A 27796-nucleotide genomic window follows, 5' to 3' on the forward strand; every position below is an offset into this window, starting at 1 on the left:
AAAGCAAATGCGGGATTTTAACTGTATCCTTGAAGTAAATTTGGTAACGTTTCATTTAACCACTGTTCACATACTTCAAGAGGGACAGTTTTAGCTTCTCCATGAAGAGTGCGAAAGACATTGTGTGTGTGTTGCAAAAGAAGGGGCAAGATATCAGCTCCTAGGTTTTTTTTCTTGCTTTAAAAGATCCAAAAAAAAAATCGAGTTAAAGGGAGTAAAATTCGAAAAATCGAAAATAATTAGCATGAAATTGAAGATAAAAGGGTCGGGACCTCATAAAAAAATCGAGTTATAGTAATATTCGAGTTATCGTACTTCGAGTTATAGCGAATTGACTGTATATGCTAAATCAATTATAGATAATAGGTAATAAAATTTAGGAAAAGTTTTTTTTTTTAATGAAAAAGTTTTTTTCTTGAATGAATTCTAGTAATTAAAAGTATTTTATTTTCTGCAAATATACTTTTTTCTTTTTATACAAAAATTTAGTGCTAGAACACTAACGTTTATATAAATATTGTCATATTTGCCACCCACCCACTTCACCAAATGGATCATGCAATTATGACAATTTAGTCATTTAATAAAATTTTAGTTATATTATTGATGAAATTTTTGTTCTTATTTAGGCAACTTTCTTCATAGTTTTCGGCAACTATTTTCATGCTTTAGACTACTAAAATCAACTATTTTGTTCATTTTTTTCTGTGGAAACCCTGTTGTTTTTAGGTTTGCAATATCTTGTACTGCATTTCAAAAATAATATAGATAAATTCAAGTTCTTTATAATCCAAAGCCTCATGTTTCTAGGTTTACAATGTCTTATACTGTATTTCAAAAATAAATTAGATAAATTCAAATTCTATATAATCCAGAGCTTCATGTTTCTAGGTTTGCAATATCGTATACTGTATTTCAAAAGTAAATATTAAAAATACTACATGTATTTTTTGAATTAATTGATTAATGATTCAATTTTAAGAAATTATCTCTGTAACATATAAATTTTTTTTTTTTTTTTTTTGCAGATACTAATTTTAAAAAAAGGAAAGAAGCTGAAAGAAAAAAAGAAAGTGGAAGGTAGGTTTTTTTTTAAAAAAAACCTTCTTGGTACAATAGTATTTTTCTTTTAATCATTTATTTCATTAAAAAATACTTATTGTGTTATCAGTGCCGTTTTATGACATTGTCACGCTTCGGGCAATACTGAAAACGACCTCCTTAACTCAATTTTCAAAAAAGAATCTGTTTTTTTTTATTTACGCAATATCCTTGAATTGTTTCTTTGGTGTATTCATAATACTGTAGTGAATTGCTTTTTTATATTTTAAATTACAATATTTCTATCAAAAAACTGTAAAATTTATATTAATCCTAAACGTTTATTTGGGAAACTTGTGAACAAATATAAATAACAACGTATTCAGAGTTTTAAAAAAAAGAAAGCTGTTAGTTTAATGAATGAGAATATTGCATAAATATTCTAAAATTAATATTTATTACAGATAGTTAAAATTTTAATGAGCATAATATTTTATTACCTTTAAGCATAAACGTTACAATTTATTTTTTCATGCTTTAGCAGTCATGTATGGTTTTATAGACTGTTGAAAATCAATTGTTTTCGCAGTTTCTACATCATTCAATTTGTTGACATTTTGTTTAAAAAAAAATATGTTATTTTTATCAAATTCACTATTGTATTATTGTAATGAATGGTGAATTAATTCCTAATCATTCATTTTGAGGAATGCTATTTCTATTTTCTTTCTTTGTTAGAAGTTCCAACGTATGTGCATGTGGGGAGAGTCATATAGACAATGTCAACCTTCATCTATGAAAAAAATACCCCACCATAGAATCGAGTTAACGTGTCTTATGGCCGATCTAGCATGTCTACTACTGAATTTGAATTGTATTTTTATAGTGGTAGACACACTACAGTACTCCCCCACCAGAATTATAGCTGTCATAGAATTCGATGAATGAATAACAATCGCAGATTCATTGCTATTTTCTGAGAAGCTGGGTGAGCTGTATTAAGTTCACTGTCCACGTCGCTCTTGCGTTGCCATTAGCAGTCAAGTGTATAGACTGAGTAGCAACAAGGCGAGGAGGTGGATAATGGTACAAGTAGCAAGTCAACTTTCCAATGTGGACTATCCATCAAAGTAGGCGTGTTCAATTCGTAGTGGGAGTTTCTGTCAAATTAGGTATGTTCACATCACATCCGAAGGTCACCAATGTGTGGAGAGGAGTTATAAACAATATCAACTTTTATCTAGGAAAAGGTACCCCTACATAGAATCGAGTTAACGTATCTTATATACTAGTGAATTGAATTGGAATTTTAGAGTTGTAGACACACTACAGGGGGCAAATAATATAGTTAAAATAAAATAGTAGAAAAATAAAATAGTTTAAAAAAGTAGTTATAACTTCAAAGCTTATTTTAATTTGTTTACTTCATAATAGAAATAATAGAATCGTTTACGTACATTAATGTAGTGCATAACATGTATTAATAGAATAATACTATTTTTTACTATTAATGTATTAATAGAAAAAAATTTATTATTTTCATGTTGTATTGGATGAAACAAAATTTGGTTAACCGATTTCACGTCATCGAGGCTCGACTGTTTACGATGTTAGCGTTTTGATAGTGACTTGGAAAATGTACAATTTAAAAAATCTGTTGAAATCGTTTCTCTATTGATAAATTTGGAATTAGAATGAATTATTAAGAATGAATTCTTTTTAGTTCTCATAATTGGAATATATTGTTCCTTGGAATGAATGCTGTAGCTGATGCCATTGCAGAGAAATACAAAATTGAAAAGTCGCAATTACTCTCAGGGGTAAGTTATTAAAATATTACTTTTTTTTTACACCTAATGTATGAATGAGTGTTGGGATCTCTTCAAATGTGAGTGCGAAAATTGGAATCTTTCCCCTTTTCATTTGAAGCATTGTTGAAATCAACACACATAAATGTTGATATTTTATCCATTCGCCTTATCTTTGAAAATTAAATTTAATTTTAATATTAATTGCAGATATAATCAAGTAATGTTTTTGAAATGCAAAATAAATCTATGTATATAAATTGCAGTGAGTGCTAATGAAATTAGTTGATAAAAATGAAAGCATTTAAAATATTTCATTTCTATTTGTATATTAAGAAAAAAACTTTATGCCTTAATATATCACCACAATGTCTCTCTTGTAATCCTTATGGCAGAGTTTTTTCGAACTTTCTGTGACATAACTCTCCAGTACTAATATCTATCTGCTAGATACGTTTAATAACAGAAATACTTTCAATAATAGATACTTTAACAACAGATTGTAACAAATTTTAATAACAGAAGTGTTAACTTAAAAAATAAACTTTTTTTATAAAATAAAATAATTTTTTTCAATTGACTATGTAAAATGTTTTTTTTTTTTAATATTATCGGCGATGTTCACGCATTTTGCAGGAGAAAACACACTAATTATTTCCTTTTCCCCAGTTTTTATATTCTCATCTCATTAAAAAAAATTCGTGAAATCGATAGCTGTAACTACCGAAAAAATATGGAAAGCAAAATCACACAAAGGAAAAAATGGTTACTAAATGCGTGTTTTCGTTTTGAGATTCAGTTCCTGTAATAAATAATGTTGTATTAAAAATATAAGATCTTAAAAACTATGTGGAAATCAATAATAATTACTGTATAAAAAAATAGAACAACATTTCTGCAGAAAATAAAATAAATTTTTTTACTTCATAATACGTTATATTTCATTGCTCTCAAATGGAAATAGAAAAATCAGAAGCATTTTTTTCCACTCCGCGTGAAAGGCATCTTTTGAACATAATTCTGAAGAAAAAAGAAAATCTTAGGAAAATTTCTGCAGAAAAGAAAACCAAAACATTTTACTTTCCATTGGAAAAAGCTTTCTGTAAGACCTTGGTATCATTCTGCAACATTGTCGCCGTGTTGCCACGAGTCTGCTTTGGGGCTTGTAATCATTAGAATTGCTTTCTTTTCACTGATATCATATACAATCAAACCCCGCTATAATGAACCTTCAAGGATTTGAAATTTCAGTTCACTATAACCGGGAGTTCACTATATCCATACCGTAAACAATTTTGATTAATGTTTCTGAACTCCTTTTTATTTCACATTATTTAAATAAATGACCAATAAACACGGATAAAATGAAATACAAAAATAACTCAAAAACTGTATGTAGTAACAAAAAATTTGTTAAATTTTATTTTTTATAACTCTTCGTCTTGGGTACAAAAAATTTAGGGATGGGAAATTGAGATAAAGGAAGCAAACAAGAAAAAATGCTTACTGCTACAATCTACTCTATAGATTAGGGGTGCACAACCTGCGGCCCGCGGGCCAAATGCGGCCCGCGAGAGGTTCTAAACACAATAATTTTTTTTAAAAAAATTGCAATTTTTAGCACTTTTAAGTCATCACGTTTTGACACAATCAATTTTAACAGATTCTTTAGTAAATGTACCTTTAACGCGCTTTCTTTAAGCCGATTTTATCGTAAATATAAAAAAAAATTTTTTTAAACAGTTATTTCCGTTTTTCTACGTGATTTCGAAAAGCCCGAATTTTTATTACGACGCGAATTTCAGATCGCCCATTTAAATAATCACTTTTTGGTGCACTTTATTAGTGACGATTTCATCTTAAATTTCGTATTATAAAAAATTCCATTTATTCTATTACGACATGCAAATTTTAAATTGTGCATTTGACACGCTTTATTCGTGCTGAGTTCAGCATAAATATAAGTAATTTTTTCCCCCAATTATTTCTATACTTTTCCACATGATTTTGAAGATCCCGTTATTTAACTATGATGTTACTACGACACGTGAGTTTAACAATCACGTCTTCGCTCAATTAAATAATCACTTTTTGATACGGTATTTCGGTACAGTTTTATCGTAAATCCTAGGTATTTTTTCCGCAACGAACATTTGGTCGAATGTGGTAAGGAATTGTGATTTGGTCAAAAACCAAATATTCGGCAAAAGAAAAAGAAGAAAAAAATCGACTGAACGCCGTACACTTGGGGCCAAATAACAAACTCTTTTAGCAGCATAGCAACACTGAAACTAAAATTTCAATGCTCAGAATATATTTGCTGGAAAAACGTATTCATAAATTAACTCTAAAAAATAAGGCCAATCAAGAACGTTTTTGAAAATGTCGAAAGGCGAAGCAGAGAACATAAAAATCAATCTTAATTTTTGAAAGAAAATTTTAAAGCTGAACATCTCAGTTTTCCAATTACCAGAAAAAGCCAAGAAAAGAGAATTAAGTCAACAGAAATGCTATTAAAAAATTACTGAGTTATAATAAAAACGTCTAAAAAAATTTTTTTTTTATTTAAAGAGAATAAAAAGTTAGAAAAAACGTTCTTAATTTTTTAAATGAAAGATCTTATGCTGAAAATCTCAATTTAAATTTTTCTCATAGCCATAATTTTAGAAGAAAAAAAATTGCCATAAATTAAATTTTATTAGTAACTTTATTTTTTAAAAAAAAATGCTGAGTCATAATATAAATGCCTAAAAAAAGAAAACCAGAAAAAAACAAATTTTTCTTAGTTCCTGAAACAAAACTTTAATACTGAAAATCACACTTTTCTATGTTACTGGTTATTTATGTTACAGTACAGAGAAAGAGTGATTATAAATTAATAGTATGAGAAGTTCTGTTAAAATGCTGAGTATAATAAAAACAGCAAGAAATGGAAAAAAATCCTTCTCAACTCTCAAAGTATCAAAAAAATGACAAAATTGACTTGTGTGATTATAATTTTTTTTTAAAAGTAATATCTATAAAAATTCAAAAGGAAAAAAAGAAACTTAGAAAAATACATTTCAAAAAAATATTCTTCTAAAAAATATTATACATGACTGATCATACTCGTACACTCGTTACATCCCTAATTTAAATGCAATGTTATCGCAACTTGAGAAATTCATAAAATGACGGAAAACGTGAATTTTTAAACTGCTCACTGTTTGAAGTTTAGATTTCAATTTTTTCTTGCTTAAGTGATCTTTTGCGATAAAAAAAAAGAAAATGTTTACGATATAAAAAAATCTAATAATTAATAAAATCATAAAGTACATTACAAAATAAGCATTGAATTTTATTTTGAACCATCACAGTTTTGTTTTTATTTTAGGCTTTTGTTTAAAACCTATAAATTCTCTGCAATTAAAATATTAAATTTGAATTTATATTACTTAATTATGACTAAGTTTTTTCCTACTTTTATTCTGTGGGCATTGCAGTTTTTTTATTTTATTTATTAGAATTTAATTCTAAAATGAATTTTCGTATTGCATGATATGATAAAAAAAAACATTTCTTTTCTTCAATGTTTATTTATTTTGATAAATCTATTGTTCATATGATAAAAATAGCAATTTTTATTTTGTAAAAAAAATAAAAAAAGTTTTTTTATTTTTGAATGAATTCTAATAATGGAACACCTTTAATTTTTTACAAATATATTACTAAGTTTATTGATAAAAAAAATAGAACGCTAATGTTTAAATAAACATTACTACATTTGTCATTAACATGTCTAAATACATGTGCGGCCCTTCGTTAGGCAACCATCTGTGCAAGTGGCCCTTCACTCAAAAAGGTTGTGAACCCCTACTATAGATGGTTTTAAAAATCGGTATATGTATTATAGAAATTTCAAAATTACCAGAAAATAAAGAAAAAAAATCAGCCAAAGACAGTAAAAAAATCCTATTATCTAAATTCCTCTCTCTTTTTTTGGTTCACTATATCCACATAAAATATTATATGTACATAGCAAGGCAGGAGAGTAAACGTTTTTTTCACTATATCCGGGAGTTCACTATAGCGGGGTTTGACTGTATGAAAATATTATTACATTAAAACACACTGCATTTCCCATTTAAACTAATAATTATCCTATACTTAAGTGCCTAATTTTATATAATATTGCCTTTTTCATTAATTATCATCTGCTTGTATTAGTTGCTAGTAAGTTTTAAATTTGTTATTTCAATATCAATTTATCTTGTCTTATAAAGGGTTATATTGCAATAATTCAAATAATAATAATTAAATAGTCCTTTAATTATTTATTTATTTATTTTTTTTTTGGCTAATCATCCGTTTAAAATCAAAATTCTTTTGTGATGCTATTAAATATTGAAAATTTTAATTTATTGGGTATATCCCCATGTATGAATTCTCTTTTTAATTTAGTCAGTAAGTTCTAATTAAAACTTTCTACTGCCATTCTAAAAAATAAGAGCATATTATTCAGTTTGATTTTCTATAAAAATCAATCCTGTTATGTTCAGTTCCTATTTATTATTATTCCAATCTTATTATTATTATGTATCAATCCTATTAAATGTTGAATTTAGTACCATAGAGGAACTTGATTAATCACTCATCATGCATAATCATTAATCATCTGCAGACACAAAAGTGAAGCCATGAAGATTAATTTATGAATTGTGGAAGAATGAAAAAAATCAAACTTTGATACTGCAAAATTAGTAACAATCTGTGTGATGTTGAATTTACAGTGAATAATTCTAGAACTAAAAATATAATTTATCTTTTTATCTGATTATCATATTTTGACAGACACGTAATTTTGTTCAGGGACTATAATTAATGATTGCAGGTGATATTTTAGGTTACAAAAGCCAGAGTAGATACATGCTAAGTCTCCTGTTTTTTAATGAAGACTCTTGTATTTTACAACTATGTTATGACTATCCCTATCACCTGTATATTCTAAAATTTCTCCGTATTTGTTGTAGCAATTTTTAAAAAAATGGGCAGATAATATATCTGCTGATGTCAAAAATGCTTCCCTTATTCCTCAACAGATGGTGCTATTGAGAGTACTGCAGTATGTTGAGTGTTAATAGTTGATAATGGTTTTAAAAAATGGTTTTAAAAAAATCTTCTTTGGATAAAGATTTATATACATAGATTTTATTTCTCGATATGAAAGTGCTTATATTTTTTCCAATTTCGAATTTCTCTTTTTTATTTAAATGATTATGTATGATGCATCAAAACTTTACTCGTAGCCTAAAAAATGTCGCTAGTGAAATATCCGTTATTTTATTTCTCCAACGTTAGCAGGTATAAAGCTAGACCACATCTAGCTTTTATTATTTTGATTATGAGGCAAGTAGATTAATTCTCGTTCAATTACCTCTAATTTACTTTATTTCTGTAGGATTCTAAAAATAAGAAGAGTGTTGCTGTTCAAATGGCTTTAGCTGAAACTGAAATAGTCGAGAAAACGAGGACTTTCCTAGTCGAAAATGGGGTACAGTTGGATGCTTTCAGCCAGCCTACTGCTCAACGGAGTAAAACAGTGATAGTTGTCAAGCACCTGCCAGCAAAAACCACTGCGGCTGAACTGCATGAGTTGTTCTCCAGTCACGGATCCATTAAGAGGGTGCTGTTGCCACCAACAGGAGGAATGGTGGCACTCGTAGAGTTTGAAAACCCTTCAGAAGCGAAGACCGCATTCACTAAATTAGCTTACAGAAAAGTAAATTGCATTTTTCTTATATTTTTCTCTCCTAAGTCAGATAAACTACATTTTTCCAGGGTGTGTTGCATTTTTAAAAAATGCTTAATGGTGCTTATTTTTGATTTTGGTTTTTTAAAAGCCCTTAAAGGTGTTTATTTCATGGTGTGTTTTTAAAAAGTGCTTAATTTTCCCTTTTCCAAAATGAAATTTTTTTCTTTACCATGTTGATTTTCGCCACGTATTATGCAAAAGTGTGCTTTTTCACATTGTTCTATACAACGTTTTTACAATTTATTTTACCACTATCTATTTTGGCACAATCTATTAAATATTTTCGATTTTGTTAAATGTTTAATGCTCTTTAATTTCTTCTAAGGAGTAAAGTTCATAAAAAATTATGGAGAAAATATCTTCTTTGCCATTCCTATTATTAAAATTAGTTACCACCAATGGCGACAAACTACTATTTTTTTATCGCATTACTCGCTACACTGCATTAAAAGAAAAAAAAAGGAAAGGAAGGAGAGGAAAAAACGTGCAACACTGCAAGCTGCAAGAAGTGCTGCTACAGTAGTTTTACAATCTTTTTTTTTTTTCTTTCAAATTGTGACACTTTTCTGTGCAGAGTTCTGTTTTGTTTTCTTTTATGATACTCGAGGTAGTCAGTATCAAATTTGTTTTATGCACTGGAGTACAGATTGTTTTTAAGTGCCAACTCCTTCATTATATCCCCTTTGAAAAGAGTGTAGTAATCACTGTAGGAAATTAAATTTTAAAAAGGTATTTATTCGTAAAAATTTAAATTCATACATTAAATTTATTCTTATGTTAATTTAATGTAAGCAGAAATTGTTCTATGTTAAAAAATCTATAATATCCTACAAAGTTTTCTAAGAATCTTTTTTCTTAAATATAAAGAATATTCGAAATTCAATGCTCCAAAACTTCACTATTATTTTTTTTTTAAAAAAACATGTTTTATTTTTCATAAAATATTTAACTCTAGCACATTTACATTTATCTATTAAAAAAAAATTTCCAAATTATAAATAAAAGAAGAAGATTTAAAGTTCTTTGGTTTGATTGTATTAGTTTTATGTTGATCATGAAATTCTTTTTCAGTTCCATTATCTTCCTTTGTTTCTGGAATGGGCACCCATCAATAGTCTGAAAGATCCTCCTCTCATCAAGAAAGAAGATGTTGTAAGTGAATAACCTGTGATAAATTATGATTAGGGCTGCCGATCTGTCGCGGCGCAAATTACCACAATGATTTCCGTGAAATTGTCCTCTTTTTTTCTAAAATCCGAAAATTTCTCTTTTTGTTTTGATTTTTAAGGAAATTGCTTTAAATTAGAATTTTTGTTTTCATTTTTTAATTAATTTTTTTTTATTTATTTAACGGATTTTTTTACTTTACTGAAGCCTCTAGTTAAACATGTAAAACTGATTAGGCATTTAGGGGAGTGAATCAATAGCAAAAGAGTGAGAACTTTCTACACTTAGGGAGGGTGATTAACTGATTGATATTACCTTCTTGAAGTCAGTAAGAATACAAAGGAAAGAGGAATCACAAAAGAAAAAAATTTTATAATCAAATTTTTGACAGAAAAATTGTTATTCAGGCACAGGGCAACGGAATGTTTACTGCCTTTGTACATATTCAGACAAATTTTTCTGAGCGGCTTCTTGTGATTTCTTTTAGAGGGGCCTCAAGCTCTTTCAAAGCATAACGCTATCCAAAAATTGACCTAAGTGGTGGTAGAAAGATTGTTTTAAAAGTATATAAATGTATTAAGTGATGAACAACATAGCATAAATTAGAATAATCTGAGAATGTACAATACTTTATATCAAAATTCTGTTCATTTAAGTAAAAATATTAATATTGCCTGAAATTGAAAGAAATGTTTGTGTCTATTTATAACTTTTTATTCTTTATTTCTTACCACAAATAAGTTTCAGTTATATGGTTATACTAATTCTAACAGTCTTTTTGGAGTTCCGCGATCACCAAAGTATTTTCAAATGGGATGTTGGCTTTATTTTTGGCTATGTTATTTTTTGATAAATCACCAACCATAGATCTCTTCCCATGTTCCTAACTGTCGGTTGGGAACAATTCATTCACTTTCAATTTCCAATTTTTTGCGACTAGAGGTGTCCAAAGGCCTCCCAGTTCCAACTGTTTAATATCAATCTTATCAGAATGATTTTTCTTGATTCTTTTAAGGGGTTTTTCTTTATTTTTATATTTCAAATATGGCCATTTTTAATTTACCAATATTTACTTAAAAAATCAATTTTTTCTTAAAAGATTTTATTCATTTCTCTGAGATTATTACTATATTACATCCAAATTAAGATGTACCTGTAGCAACCAAAAATATGCTTAAAACTACAATGAGGCTATCCATACGAATCCATTACTAATTAATTTAAAACGATCGCTGCCACCACAAATTTTGACTTATCATTTCTGTTTATCTTTCTTTTTCAATGTTGAGAGAAACCTCTTTTGCATATTTTCAGGAGAAAAAAGAATCTGCTGATTCCACTGAGGATTCTACTGATATTCCTCTTTCGGAAGGGACAACCATTTATGTGAAAAACATAAACTTTTCTACTACACAAGAAAATCTAGAAAAGGTACCTACATATTTAATAAATTTTAAGTATTTAAATATGTTTGATTGAAATATATTTATTACCAGAAAATCAATTTAGACTTGGAGGTTGGGCAGCTCCGAAGAGCAGCTTACATTGACCAGAGCCTCGTGTCAGAATCGTGGCAACATTGTCGCAGAACATTACATTATAGAGTTCCTGCAATTTTTTATTTGGGAGGTTTTTTATCTGCAGAATTTTTCGAAATATTTTTTTTCCTACAGAACTTTTATTTTCTGTTTCTGCAGAATTATATTAAGAAAATGCCTTTCTCGCATATCGGAGGTGGAAAAAAACGCTCGGGATTTTTTTCACCCACTTTTGAGAATAAAAAAAAATTCTGCAATTATTGGCTCCAGCTGGAATTTCAGATTGATATTATAGAAAGAAATTTCCAAATAGCAAAAAATTTAAGGAAGGTTAACTATACAAATATTTTTGTTAGAACAGGAGAATATCGCCGATAATATTATAATATGTATTCTTTTATATTTAGATTTTTAAAAAATGAATTCTTACGTTTATAATAAAGAAATATATATACTGTTTTATTCTATACACAAAGGCTTTTTTGTAAACAAAAAGTGCTTCTGTTACTTTAAATTAGTAACATATATATTTGCTACTATTAAAAATGTCTCTCAGAAAGGTATTAGTACTCGAGAGAATTGTCACAGAAGGCTGGAAAAAATTCTGCCACAGGGGACCAGAGATCTATTGTACCCAAACCCTAAATAATGATTAACAAGAAAGCCTTATGGCTAAATTGAAGTTCAACAAACACCTGACAGGAACGTCTTGCCTTTCTCAGGTCTTAATGCAGTGTCACCCTAAACACTTAAATCTTAGAACAGAATAGACCTCCCAATCACAAAGTATATATCATTAAGTCTCTTTTTCAAGAGGACAAAGAGGTTCAATACCCATTATGTAAAGGTGTCTCCTGAGGGTGCAGTGTCCAGTGAGAAGAACACTGATTTTTCTCAAACTGTTTCTGTTTAGCTTAAGGAGCTCTTTTTGAAGTATAATGGGACAGTCACGATTCAGCTCTTTAGCTTGTCTCTGGCCATCAGAGTTGCGCCATTGCTCATGGGCAATTTTGCCATGGAGCTTGAATGTAGCTTATTATTTTGTCATGTCCTGAATGAAATTGCAAATGCTAATTGTTTAGTGCTGTGTCATCTAGAATCTTACGAGTTTTTACTAAAATGACTTTAACTATTTTATGTGTTTTAATATTTTTTTATACTTTCATTTAGCATTTTAAGCAGTGTGGTCCAATTTATTCTGCAACTATTTCAACTAAAAAAGATCCAAAAACTGGTTAGTATGGAACATTATTTCTTAATATTTTTCTTACTGCAGAATTTGCTGCAATTCTAAAATGCATTTAACTATGTAGAAAATAGTTACATGTCTATAATATATTGTTAATAGCATTTTTTAAGATTGTTCATTTAAAATTTTATTTGTTGTCATTTCTCATAATTTTAAGAGAAACTTTATTCTTTTATTTTAAATTAGTAGTATTCTATTAAGTGTTAAATAAATACGAGTATAAATCATACAAATCAAAATGAGTCTATCATTTAAAGGGTTGTCTCAGACAACTAAAATGCAATTATTTGCTACTATTTTCGGCATGAGGCGGCTATGGCAACTTTTTTTGGTTGTAAAGGTTAAAAAAGCAACTAGTTTCAGGAAAAGGAGACTTTATGGAAGGCTGTAGTTCTAACAAAGTGTTTTTTAGCATAAATTGGGTTGAAAACCTGCGGCCTGCAAAAGCTTCTGAACGCACTGAATTTTTTTTTCTCTTAAAAAATAAAAAATTTTGAATTGCAAATTTGGATAATCACTTTTTAATTCATTCAATTTGCCCAGATTTCATTGTACGTCTATTTTGTTTCTCGATTGCAATATATATATGCTAAATCAATTATTGATAAAAGGGAAAAATTTTTTAGAAAAAGTATGTTTTTTTTTTTAATGAAAAAATATTTTTTTTGAAGGAATTCTAGTACTTAAAAGCATTTACTTTTCTGAAAATATAATAATACAATTTTTAGCAACTATTTTCATGCCTTAGGCTGCTAAAAGCAATTATTTTGTTCATTTTTATCTGTGGCTACCCTGTATTTACAAAACATATGCTGGCAGTCAGTAATAGTGAAAATAAGTATAACTTGTTTCTGAATTCCTAGATCTGCAAGTATCAACCAAAACATTGACATTAATGAATATCAAATATGATATTGTGAGTGTTGTCAAATTTTATTTCGGTTACAATAATATTGCTTTATATAAAAATGATTAAAATTAGTTTGCTTATTGTGATAGATTGTGAGAAATCGATATTTCTATGTTGAGGAATTAATACATCCAAGCACAAGCTTTAATTTTCGATAATTCTAACATCAAAATTTAATTAATGTTCACCACACTTTACTAAATTGATCCTATCTATAATCAAATGATCCTATCTATAATCATAAAAATAAAGAAACAGGCCAAATTTGATATGGATAGATGGTATTAAACATTTTAAACTTTTGGTATTAAACACTAAAAATTGGAAAACACTAGCAAAAAGAGAGGTTAGCCAGGAAAAAATTTCTTGAGAAGGCCAAGGCCCTCAGCCAGAGAAGTGTCCTCTCTCGTCCCGCCCCCTAATTATTCCATTGATCTTTATTACTCACATTATGTCATAATTTTGATTTACTAAATATTTAGTATTATGTTCAGGATTAATTTGATTTATAGTAGCTTCTTATGCAGTTGAGTTTGTGAACTCTGCATGGATTCTTCAGACTTTATAGACCTCTAGAGACAACTATATCACTTCAGACTTTCAGTGCCTACTTTTGCACTTGACTCCATAGCATTAAAGGGTTTTAAAAAGGCAACAGACAGTAACAAAGTTAAATGAATTTATTTAACAAATTTAAACAAAGCTAAGCTAAATTCTTAAAACATAAATTCCATGAAATCAGTACCACAGCATACACTGTATCTACAAACAAGAAGAGAGCCGATTACGCAGTCTGTGTCACACTTAAATACACGTCGAAGCATCTCTCAATCATGTGCACTTCCTCAGGATCCTGATGTGCGTTGACTGCCATTCAAACAAAACTAGGAAGTATCAGTTCAGTTCGATAAATCACTCCTCTGTACAGGTGAAATGTTACTCCTTTCAATTAACCTACTGGGGGGCCGGGATAGCCTGGTCGGTAGGGCGCTGGGCCCATATCCAAGAGGTCGTGGGTTCGATCCTCGCCGACCGAAGACTCCCCGTGTAGTAAATGGTGACTGATGCACGTTAAATCTGTCGAGTCTCAAAGTCCTCCATGTTCCCACAACAAATCAATACCTCTGGGGGTACTGATCCAGGAGTTTCCTTGTCTTCTGGATTGGTTCAAAATTACAAGGCTACGGAGTTGAACGGAAGTAGTCGAAAACCCATGAAATTGGGTCGGCTGTTCAACGACGGTTATAAAATAAAATAAAATTAACCTACTGGAGAGCCGGGATATCTTGGTTGTTAGGGCACTGGATCCCTGTACAAGAGATCACAGGATCGATCCCCGCCGGCTGAAGTCTTCTCGTGTAGTAAATATTGACTGATCCACGTTAAATCTGTCGAGTCATAAAGTCCTCCATGTTCCCATAACAAATCTTACCTCTGGGGGTACTGATCCGAGAGTTTCCTTGTCTTCTAGATTAGTTCAAAATTACATGGTTATGAAGTTGAACATTAATAATCGTAAACCTAAAAATTAGGTCGGGTGTTCAACGACTGTTATGAAATAAAATAAAATCAACCTACTGGATGAGCACCAAAGTACAAGTCGCTACTACTTAAAAACTTAGTCTGTGTTCAAATTCAATCAAGTATCAGCTTTAAAAGAAAGAAGAAAAAACTTCAAATAAGTGTTGACCAAGTACACCATGTGGCAACTCAAGCCACGAATAAGGTTAAATCCCCACAAAAGGGATTTCTACTAGGCGTCTTCCCTAACCGAGGGAGAATTCAATCAGAATGAAACTTGAACTGGCGAGATAAACATCTCGTGGAATCGGAAAAATCCGATTTGAATATATAATGCATAATCAGGAAAATTTTATGTTTATTTGTGTTTATGTTTAGTGTTCCTATTGTTATGTTTAAATAAATATATAAAAAAAGGAAAATTTGGAAAATTATTACGGAAATACGGACATGCTATCACGATTGAATGGCGCAACCTAAAGGCTTGATAAAATAAATATTACAATTTGGTGACCAACGGACGTTATCTAGTATGGAATTAGGAAATTGTGGTGATTTATAAATTACGAATCTATGAAACTATTACGAGAAATCTATGAATTACGAACATTCATTAATTGGCACGGAATAAATATTGTCGATGAAAATATCTTCAGATAGTGAAACGCTGAGATTTGAGGTAGGTCCATTTTTCTTTGTTCCAATTTATTGATATATAAAATGGATTTAGAACGAATTAAGGAAAAACGAAAAAGGTTAAGAATTTCATTTAGTAAGCATTTAACTAAGATAGAAAATACGATAGGAATTGAAATTTCGAATGAATACACGAAAGAAATGAAAGTGAATGAGCTTTTGAGCTTAAAATCTCAGCTCACAGAAAAATTAAATGATTTAATTAAAGCTGATGATGAAGTGCAGTTAAAAATTGAAATAGAGGATATGGCAGCTGAAATAGATTTAAGTGAAGAATATAAAGATAAGGGTATTGAAGCGAAATCGAAAATAGAAAGGAATTTAGAAAATTTAATTGTTAAACCACAAGGTGTAATTCAGATAAGCGAGACAAATGTCGCGGCAAATGTAAATAACTCTGTTCAGTTTGTACCACATAACGTGCAAAATACTTCTAACGTTCAAAACGAAACTAAAAATATTGTCAAACTCCCGAAACTAAATATTCAAACTTTTTACGGTGATTGTAGTTATTTTTTAGATTTTTGGAATTCTTTTGAAGTTGCAATACACAATAATACTTCATTATCGAAAATAGAAAAGTTTACATATCTAAAATCCTATCTAGGAGGAGTTGCATTAAGTGCAGTATCGGGATTTTCACTTACGGATCAAAATTATGACGCGTCAATACAATTGCTGAAAGATAGATTTGGGCGAACTGATATTATAATGTCAACACATATGCATAAACTGTTATTAATAGATCCTGTTAAATCTTGTAATAATATTGTTGGATTAAGAAAAATGTATGACGCAATAGAAATCCAAATTAGATCTTTACAATCATTAGGAGTAGCTGCAGGAACTTATAGTAATCTCCTATGCCCAGTAATTCTACAAAAATTACCCGAGGAATTGAATTTAAATTTTAATCGGCAACGTAAAACAGGTGAATTATTCGATATTTCTTTGTTGCTTCAATTTATTAAAGATGAGGTAAATTGCAGAGAAGCAGCATTATTATTAGCGAATCCTAAAAATGCAACTGTTAGAGATTATTCATTTAAAAATAAAACAGATCAAAGTTACCCTAATAGGCCTCATTATTCGAACACTAAAAGGAATGATTATTTGGGCAATAAATCTAGCGCCGCAGTTTTAGCTACACACGTCGAAGAACGATATTCACACCCTCATAAATTTGACTCTTACGCGAAAACAAATTACAATTCAAAGCGAAACTTTAATACTTCCTATTCTGATAGACATGTGAATAATTTAAAATGCATTTTCTGTTCTAAAAATCATATGAGTCATGATTGCTTGTTAAATGTGTTTGAGAAGAAGAAAGCTTTAATGTCTAAGGGCTTATGTTTTATATGTTTTCAAAATCATTTAAGTAAATATTACATGGTGACCCGCGCAACCTAAAGGCTTAATAAAATAAATATTACACACCATGTTGTACCTTAGACCAGTTTTTCTTATTTAAAAAAAATCTTAAGTGTATGTCAGTATTTAATGATGTATTTCCCACAAAATTTCTAATTATTAAGTTATTACTTTCAGGTAAATTATTTTCCATGGGCTTTGGATTTGTCCAGTTCTTAAAGAAAGAGTCAGCTGTTTTTGCCTTACAAAACCTTCAACAGTCTATTCTTGATGGACATCCCCTGGAGTTGAAATTTGCGAATCGTTCAATTACGTAAGTGTTTGCTTTTAATGTCACAAAACAATGTTTAATTGCAGTATTTATTTTTCAATGTTGAAAACTATTTAATTTTTATTTTATTTCCTTGCCGTGTAAACATATAAGAATATAATTTAACTATTTCTAGTTTTGATATTCTATATTTTTTATTAATATGTAAAAAAAAATTATTATATCTGTTAATTTTGCCTTCATATTCCTTTGAGAACATTCTTAAATAGCTTTTCTCTGTCAACAACACCATCTGTTCACAAACTTATTCCTTGGCAAAATATAGCAAATCAAATATTTCTATCTTCTTCCATTGCTCTTTCAATTGTATTTTCAAATTATCAGCCATTTTTACCCCACCCTGTATAGTGTAGTTCAGGGTTTGTAGTTGTCCTGATTTTCCTGATAAAAAATATTCTGTCCTAATTTGTCCTAATATTCCTTTTTTTTTTAAAATAAAAAATAAATAAAAGAATCTGATTATGCATTTGCTGTACTTCAAAATAATCAATCTGATAAAAAGTTAAATAACATTGTAGGTAGGACTCAATTCCCATAATAATACTTTATTAAAAATATCAGGATTTAAAAAAAAAAAACTGCAGAAATCAGCACAAATAATTGTTCAAAAACGACAGGAATTTATTCAACTGAATAAATCTATTCTAATGAATGTGTAATCATTTTTATAATACATTGAATATATTATGTAAGTTCAGTATCAATAAATTAGATAAGTATTAAAGGGAGAGAAAATTATTTAATGTCTCATGATTTTAAGTACATTAGTTTAATACAGAGTTGTATGATTTAAGCCTTACAAGTAAACTAAATGAATTTTTTTTTAAATCTTTAAATTATAGTATTTTTTTTTAAATTATTTATATAAATACTTTTAATTTGACAAAAGGAAATTTTTACACAGATTTTTAATTTTGAGTTTAATTGTTAAAGTAGATCTGCCTTACTTCAAATAAACATAAATGTGTAATTTTTACATGTTTACATATCATTGTGTTCCTGAAAAATAATGTGAGAAAGTTTTAGGTTAGCTCATGTCTCTAAAAATGCTTCAGCAATGCTAAAGAGACAATAAAAGTTCGCAAAGTTAGTTTTAAATAGTTAATTAAAATTTTACATTTTGCCTAGTTTCATCCTTTATAAATATAATTATTTTGAATAGCTCTTATGATTTTGAAAATTATTTAAATCTTACGTGTTGAGGATTACAAATGGTTACTATCTCAATCTTTTTTAAATTATATGTATCTTAAGAATGTTTAATTTCATGTATGTTAATTTTTCAAAACTCTATTCTAAACAGTATGACGTGTTTTAGGGGTCCAAAACATTTACATTTATCTGCCACAGGGCCCTATTAATAAGTACAGCATATTGCAGACTATTAATAAGGATATTCATGTGTTTTCTGTTAACCTGCATTTGAAAAAAGATTCAAAATTTTATTTAGCCAGTATTTTGTAATCATGTAAAACTTGAGATTTTTCAAGCCCTGATTCGAAATAAACAAAAGTGTCAGAGATTCTCCTGCTTTTGAACTTAATATCTACCAAAGCTCTTAAAAGGATCACAATTATTAATAAAAACTTATGAAAAACTAAAGTATTACTTATACTGTTGCTTAGCTTCCATTTTTACTGGATTTACCAGTAGACTATTGGATTTTGCCTGTTTCTCCTGGTCTACTGTTTTAATAAAAATTCTCCTGTTTTTTTGTTTTTTTTTTAATTTTAAAAAAATTCCTAAAATTGTGTAAGTTTTCTAAAAAAAATTCCTTTTGAGACAGAATTTTTACCCAATTTATTGCTTGATTGAATATTTTAATAGGTATTACTCATACATAATGAAGTGTGTCTCATTTGTAGTAATCAGTTTAAAGTTTTTTTTTTCTCTTTTAATTTTTTATTTATTTATTTATATTCTAAAATTTTTAGTTTATTTTTATTCAGAATTCGCTTTTTAAATCAATTAAAAGATCTTTTAACCATCCCTAAATTACATCTTTATTATTCTTCAAAATTTTCAGTTACTATATTAAAAAACATTACACTATCAAGTTCATTTAATGTCAATCATAAATAGAAAATATTATGGACTATTTATTGTGAGTTAGTGTAATAAGTTTTTTTATTTCGATGTTAACGAAAATCCCTAAAATTCCCTATATGTAAAATATTTAGTATATTATGCGACAGTTATCCTGAAATATATATTCTTTCTTTAAAGCTACTATATTTTTTCCATCTATGTGATGTTTTCTTAACCCCTTAACAGTATATATTTCAGAAAAATGGAACATTTTTTTTTTGACTGTTTAATTTTGTTCTTTATATTATTATGAAAGTTAGAAAATGGTTTTTATTACAAAAATAAAATTTTAATGCAATAACTACTGTATTTATAATTTTTACATATGCATAAAAAAGTAATAGATTACACACACAACTTATTCAATTAGATTTTGAAGCTAAATATAATATAACTGGTATAATATAATATAAAAATACAACAATACATAAATTTTACAAATCTTTTAAAGTATGGCAACACCTGACAACACCCACGTTTTCCTTCACTTGACTGAAGTTGTAATTGGTGAAAAACTAGGATCACTAATGCCATCTATTAGGAAAATAGTGAATTAAGTATCCTAAAATAGAAACAAACTCAGTCCGGGCTTCACAAAATAGAAAAGTTAATTTTTCTCCTGCCCTAAGTCAGTTAGGGCATTACAAATACTGCATGTAGTAGTTGCTCGAACTGGATTCGGTCAACATTGTCAAGGGGTTAAACTATTCATAAGAGTTCAAATTTTCATAAGTAATATTATATGATTTGTTTCACAAATATGTTCTATTTTTTTAGATCTACTCAAGCTGTAAAACGTAAAAAGTATGAAGTGAAGGAACAAACATCTTCTAAAATTCTTGTGAGAAATGTTCCATTTCAAGCATCTGTTGGAGAAGTTAGAGCTTTATTCAAGTATGCTTTATTTTTCATATTTCTTAAGTCACTGATATTTAATTTATTATTTTCCTACATGTTTTTGTCATTAAATCTTTATTAATTTTTTATAAAATTAATAGCGCTATAATTTTGTAGGAATTTTTTTTTTCTATTTAACTTCATGTCAGAATGTGCAAAAGAATTTTTTTTAAAGTTGCTGATTTGTTACTTGTGATTTTAAATGAACTAATTGAAAATAATTTGTTCATTATTTTTGTTTTAATTGTTATTTGTCAAAAATAAAAAAAATCTTGTAAAAACTATTAATTCATAAAAATCTGCATATTATAATAAATTACTGTTTAAATGAAATTGAGAAAAATTTGCAGAATCTGAAGAATGATTACACTGTTCAATTAAAGTAATCATGGGTTTAATATCATGAAGGATCAGTTTATCTATTGGATAAAAATGTTGAAATGTGCCACTCAAATTCATCCATTTAGTAACCTTTCTTATATCATTTACATGTAACCTTAAAAATAAGCTCTGCAATGTCTAATATTTAGGTTTTTTAAAATAATTCTAAAAACGATTATGAAACAGCAGCCTTCCCAAATAGCAAAATAAGGTTTATTTCCACTCAGCAAAAACCTTTCAATGTGAGCTTAAAAAGATTTGTAATGTGGTTTACGTGTAAACCCGCTAACCTTGAAGCGAGATCCGTGACAATCTGCTCTATTCTATGCACATTACCCTAATCCAAAACCTTGGAAAACAATCTTCCATATAAAACCCTTAAATCAAGGTTAACTTAGGGTTTTCAAGTGTGAAAAAATCCTTGAATGAAGCTAGTGTCAAGGTGAAAATAATCTTAGATCTATGTAATTATAAGGTTTCTTTTCACAACGTCTTGTATGCTCAGCTAAAATCCAACCTTGTCATGAAATTTTAAAGGACAATGCAATTGGATCCTATCACTAGTGTGACGTCACCTAAGACGTCATTATGAACCTAAGTGGCAATACTTTTTTTTTAAAAAAAAACTTTAAAAAATAATTTTTAATCCTTTTCGGGTGAAAGGTTTGAAATTGCAATATTTATGCTTTATTGAAAAAAGGTTTTTAGTACAAACATTTTCGTGACAATAAAAAGACAATTCCGACACTAGGTGTTCGTAAGGTTACATGCTTTCTCAGTTTACATATATATGCAAGGTGTGGGTAACTCAAATTCTTTAACAGATCAAAATAAAAGTCTTTAAAAAATTTTCAATAATTAAGTAAATATTATTTTTTTAAGGAGCCTATTTACATTCTTAATTTTTAAAAATTTCATTTAACTTTTTTTATTTTTTTACTTTTTTTTAAAATTTTGATGAAAGTCTTGTTTTTCTTTATTAATTCATCATCATTATCAATATTTTGCAAAAGCTTCAGTTTAGATAATTTGTTTTGTACATTTACTATTCAATGCATACTCGCAGGGTTGCTGCTCCACAGTGAGAATAGGGAAGACTTGGAAAATACAGGGAATTTAAAAGTCACCTAAAATAATTCAGGGAATTTTGAGTTTTTCCTTACAGGCAGGGAAAATACAGGGAGTTTTATTTCTTACTTTTGTCTTTTAAAAGTGGTGACCACTCAAAGCGTAATCTATGGAATATTTAAGGATGATATGTCATGTATAGCAAACTATTTTATTTACTGTAGCATTATTTGTTTTAAGTATGTTCAGATGTTCCTTATTTCTTTAAGTTTTTAAAGCAATTTAAACTAGTATAGCTAGACTAATATAGCTCACTCAAGAGCACAGAGATTGTGTGTTTCATCTTCATATATTGTGTATAATATGTACTGGGAAAACAGAAGGAATTTTTTTTCAAGATTTGAGTGGCAACCTTGACTTGTTGTTTCATGTCTAATTTTTGAACTTCTCCATTTTTGTCGCATCCCTAAAATTGCCACCTTTAAATGTTTTGCTTGTAAGTGTAAAATGCAAATCTTAAGTAGTTCTTAGTAGGATCTATTTATTTTTTGTTTTTTTAACTATCCGCGAACACCAGGAGTCTGTCATGGGCAATTTTACTACCATTTAGCGGTACCTGCACAAATTCAACTTTAAGAAAAACAGTAGCTTCACAAAGTGCTTTTAAAAAAGCAAGTTCTAAGATTCTTCTTTCCTCCTCTTAAAATGTTTTTGTATCCCAGTAAGAAAAGATAAATATCGGGTTAATTCTGCATATATGCTTAGGTAGTATATGCTAGGTGAGATAGTGTGGTATAGTAAGCCTAACCGGTCACTTACGTTATGTTTTAGCAAGCTTTCTTTTTAGAGAATTTTTTTTTTTAAATTAAACGACGAGGCACTCCCTCGGTAAACTTTACAAGAAGTTGAAATTCGAACATCGCTCTAAATTTATTCTAACAGACCTTCATTTTTTTTTATGAAAAATGTTTTTTCTCTGTGAAATTGTTTTCTATATGACCCCGAGGGAAACATTCTTGTATTGTAAATACCTTTCAATGTAAGTACCGTTAAATGCATACTTTTTTAAAATTCAAAATAAAAATGGACAATGATTTTTAAGGGTTTTTAAATTGGGATACAATTTGAGCCCAAAATTTTACAATAGCAGAATCATTTTTGAACATACGGTGAAAAAAATATTAAAATTTACCAGTCTTACTGAGCTGGGTTCGATGATATTCTTTCATGTGCAACTCTGCTGCATTTTGCAAGATATTCTCCATTTCAGGCTTCATTTTTCACCCGCTGAAGTCAAAACAAAAAATATCTCATCCTTTTTATGGTGGCTAATATAATCAAGAAAAGAGTTCTTTGTAAGAAACTAGTTATTTTATCATGATCATGTAAAGTCTTTGAAAATGATTTTGTATTCTGTTAATGTATATAGTGCTTAAAAAATAGTTTTTGAGTCCTTAAAAAGTACTTAAAGGGTGCTTATTTTTTGGCTGCGCATCCTGATATCTCTTGTATCGCTTTATAATGCTTCAATATCATTGTTTGTTTTTCTATTTCAGAGAGTTTGGTACTCTGAAGATTGTGAGACTGCCAAAAAAACTTGGCAAAGCAAATGAACACAGAGGTTTTGGTTTTGTTGAATATCAGCATGCTGAAGATGCTAAAGTGAGTGTTTTTATATCATTTTATGTGAAATAATTTCCTTTTATCCACTAGGAATGAAAAACTTTTTTTTCCTTCTGATTTCTTAAAAGTTATACCATTCTGCCATTTTCATATCACGAGAAAAGTCTCCCCAAAACCCTTTATTCAAAGTGTGTTTGAAAATAGATGGTGCTTTCAATTCTAGGGAAGCTTTTGACTACCTAAACTTCCTGGATGTGTTTGGAGGCCATTTAGCTCATAATGTGTGTTTTTAAATTATCTTCAGTAGTATTTCTTGTACATGTGTATTTGTTAACTAATTTATTATTTGTGTTTAAATGTAAAATCATATAAGACTCATCATTTGAAGACTTGTCATTTCAAGATGTAAGAATTGTCATTTCTCAAAAGAATCTTTATAAAAAAAAACTTCTTACCTTGTTGGCAATATACCAACTTCGAAATTTAAATCTCATTGATAATTAGTAAAATGAACTTTATCTCGCTGCTCGAACAATATACTAACACTAGTGTATGATGGTGCATGGCTTACTCCAGGAACAAACAGTAATAAACAAGTAAAAAGAGGCCAAATCAGAACTGCCGAAAAAGGAGAGTTCTTTCAAAATCTAGCAACCATGTCACCTTTTTTAGGAATATATACCTAAATAACTAAAACGAAATTTCCGCTTCAAACTAACCGGAATTACTTAATATCATTAATATCTTATGTATAGGAAATTTGAGCTCAGAAATTATATAATTTCTTTCTTTCATTCAAAACGAAATTATCTGCTTGAAAATATCACCTAGCAGAATAAGCTGTAGTGAGCAGTTGTATACTTTCTAACCGGAAGTAGAGCAGGTCAAGAGCTCGAGATTGTTGTTGTTTACATTTTTGCTGAAAACTCCATCCATACTGATGATAACTTGTATCATCAGTACTTGTATGATACAAGTAGTTTATATTTGTATTAAAATAAACTAAAATAATATGAAAAGAGCAGATATAAAGCCACATAAACAGGCTGAATTTTGCTTTTTTCATCTGGTGTTAAACTTGTGTATACAGCACAAAGTTAACCTTTTTTTTTATTTGTGTACTTATAGTTTAACCAACATGTTCAAAAACAAGCAAACTATAGGGAATCCTCGAAATTAACTTAAAAGTATGCTATTTTTTGACGGTGAATTTTTTAATTAGTTCGCTTATTAATTATATAAACTTAGAATTAAGTTTTGCAATTTTTACTTTACATTACAACTTTTTTTTTAGTTCTTGCAGCTATGTTTAATTTTTTAGGATAATTTTATTGTTTATTTTATAATTAAATATTAAAAATAGTATGTTTTTGTCTTTTATTTTATTTATTTTTTGCTTGTTGTTTAAAAACATTATTTTTTAATTAATTATTGTATTAGATTTAACTTAATATGAATTAACTTTAATTAGATTTGTTTGTATGTTTGCTAAATACTTTTTAGGATAATTTGATATTGTGTTAAATTTTTTTTTTAATTATGTTCTTTTAAATAAATATCGCTCAATTAAGTTTTACAGTCTTATTGGTTTTTATCTTTCTTATAATTAATATAAGTTAATGTACTGAGTTTTAGTTGTTTGTGTTTTTATTTTCAAAAATGTTCTTGTGTTGATTGAACGGGATTTAACTTCGATTATTTACAGATTATTTCTACATTTTTATTATATTTTTGTAACAACTTCGTACTTATAAAAAAAATTGCTTTTGTTTTATTATTATTATTTTTAATTATTGCCTAGTAAATGCCCTTAGTCTTATTTTTCATTTCATTTACATTTATAATTTTGCAATTTATCATTTCTAATCAGAGGAGACATGATTTAAATCGCTTGATTTAAAAAATAATAATAATAATTTTTAGATACTTACTTACAATTGAGATTTTATTTATAATTCTAATTTGCATTTTTATTTTTTGATTTGTATTGTTAAGTTCAAAATGAAGATAAAACAAAGAAAAATAATATACATATGAAAAAGGGGGGGGGGAATAATAAGTAAAAAAATAACAAACAGCAGTTTAAAAGAAAGAAAAAAAAGGATGAAATTTTATTTAAAAAAACCGGGGGGAAAAGATATAATCTTTTCAAACGCAAAGCAGAGTGCTTTCTGATATTGTATCAATAAAGCCAAAGCAAAATATATTAATACAATAGTGTGAGGAGCACTCAAAAAAAATTTTTACAAAAATTACAACAAATAAAATAAAATAGAACACAAGAAGTAAAAATAACATGTTAAAACAGAAAACAAAATAATGAAAAGATACTTTTAATTGATAGAAAGTGTGTCTAAGGGATGTTTTAGTAAAAATATTAGTTTGATTTTAAAAATCATTAATCAAAACTTTTGCAATTTGCACATATTTAATTTAAATTATTCTTTATTAAAACANTTTTTGGATTTTTATTTTTTTTTATATTTCTCTTTTTTCATTGTTTCATAATTTTTTTTTTAATGTTTTCTCTACATTTTGAACTTATATATATAAATATTTATATATTTAAAAAAATAAGAAAAAGCCATGAAACAAAATAATGAAAAGATACTTTTAATTGATAGAAAGTGTGTCTAGGGGATGTTTTAGTAAAAATATTAGTTTGATTTCAAAAATCATTAATCAAGACATTTGCAATTTGAACATATTTAATTTAAATTATTCTTTATTAAAACATTTAATCATGTTAAATGTCAAGTCGTATTGAAGATTGATGTGTGGAAGTTTGATTTGTTAAAATCTATAAGTCTTCTACATTAGTTGATAGTCTTTTTTTTCCCTGATATATTAGAAACTACCAATGCCAGTGATTAGAAACTACCTATGATTTTTGAAATAAAACTAATATTTTTACTAAACTATCCCTTGGACACATTTTCTGTGAATTAAAACTTTTAATTGATTCAATAAGCTTTTGAATTACATTTTTCTTTTTATTTCTGCATTACCACTTTGCTTTTTCTTTCTTCTCATTAATAAAAATATTTTATGATAATTTTTTCAAAACTTTAATAGTAATAAAAAAAGCCTTTTGTTTTAATTCCTTTTACTCTTTTTATATATTTTTTGAGGGTACAAATTTTACTTGTGAACACAGTATATTTAAGACAGATTGATATTTAAAAAAAACTGACGTGTTAAGTTTTTATGTAGAAGCCAACAATGATTTGTTGATTCCAAGAAATTATTTCATGTGCGTATTACCACTTTCCCTTCAACTCCGTAGTGTTATTTGCATATTTTAAACATTTTATTTTTTAACATTAAATTTAGTTAAATCAAACCGAAATCTTTTTTTTCTTTAATTTTATATTACCTATTTATTTTTGGTTTCAAAAAATTTTCTTATCTGCATATTTTTAGGCATACTTTATAAAGAGTTCAAATGAAAAACCTGTCTTAATAAATCTGCCAAAGTATAAACAAATTAATCTATAATTTTATAAATATAATTTCAACCTTATTGCAAAAGGCTGTAATTTGAGAGTCATTTATGTCTTAAAATAATACCCCTTTTTTATTTTATAGGGCAGGGAAAATTGCTTGATGGCTCAGGCAAAATTTTTATTTTCCCGGAAAATATTTCTTAATTTTCATACCCTGATTTAACGAATTTATAGTGATGGAAAATATTATTCGCTAAATTGCAGATAATTCGTAATCTCCGGGACAAAATAAAAATAAAAGTTGACTAAATGAAATATTCAAACAAATTTACTAATGTTTATTGAAATTTAAAAATAAAAATGAATGCTATCGTGATTTATATATATTTTCAATCTCGTGAACTATAGTCTAGTTGTGCAGGATGTTCTATAAAGTCCACTCTTAATAAAAAAAATTCGAATCCTTGTTAAAAATAAGGTTGGAAAAAACTATGAACGAGGAGAAAAAAATTTAAACTGCTACTGAAATCGGATGAATCTCTTCTGTGAACATTCTGCTGGACCTTGATTGTCAGAGGAAACTAAAGAATTTAAAGGTAATTGTAAGAAAGACTTCCAGATTTCCGCAGGTAATCAAAATGGTTTTGGATATTTTTGTCCTACCTGCCACGCTAGCGATTCAACAGATTTAATTACGGTGTTTGCTCCCCTAGCTTTAAATATTACTTTGTGATCCCTAATAATCTACACATTTTTTTAACTTTATTTATGACAAGGTTTCTGAAATTTGGGTGATTTGATATGAGTACCCCCAGAGATGATTCAGGAGTTTCCTTGTCAGGAGTTGTATGTGTGTATATATATATA

At 28.3% G+C, this 27796-nt stretch overlaps 1 protein-coding gene across 1 annotated transcript in view; it reads left to right on the plus strand.

Annotated features, from left to right (window-relative positions):
• The window catches only part of LOC107438266 (probable RNA-binding protein 19), a gene marked incomplete in the record, with an annotated part of 97779 nt that overhangs the window by 33218 nt on the left and 36765 nt on the right, over positions 1-27796 (plus strand). Inside the window, 9 exon segments of the mRNA XM_071180874.1 lie at positions 1029-1080; positions 2765-2861; positions 8287-8607; positions 9712-9792; positions 11122-11238; positions 12516-12579; positions 17273-17408; positions 20292-20408; positions 23417-23522. Of these exon segments, the coding sequence (XP_071036975.1) occupies positions 1029-1080; positions 2765-2861; positions 8287-8607; positions 9712-9792; positions 11122-11238; positions 12516-12579; positions 17273-17408; positions 20292-20408; positions 23417-23522 (1091 nt within the window).

Source organism: Parasteatoda tepidariorum, chromosome 5, assembly GCF_043381705.1.
Source record: "Parasteatoda tepidariorum isolate YZ-2023 chromosome 5, CAS_Ptep_4.0, whole genome shotgun sequence".
NCBI lineage: Eukaryota > Metazoa > Arthropoda > Arachnida > Araneae > Theridiidae > Parasteatoda > Parasteatoda tepidariorum.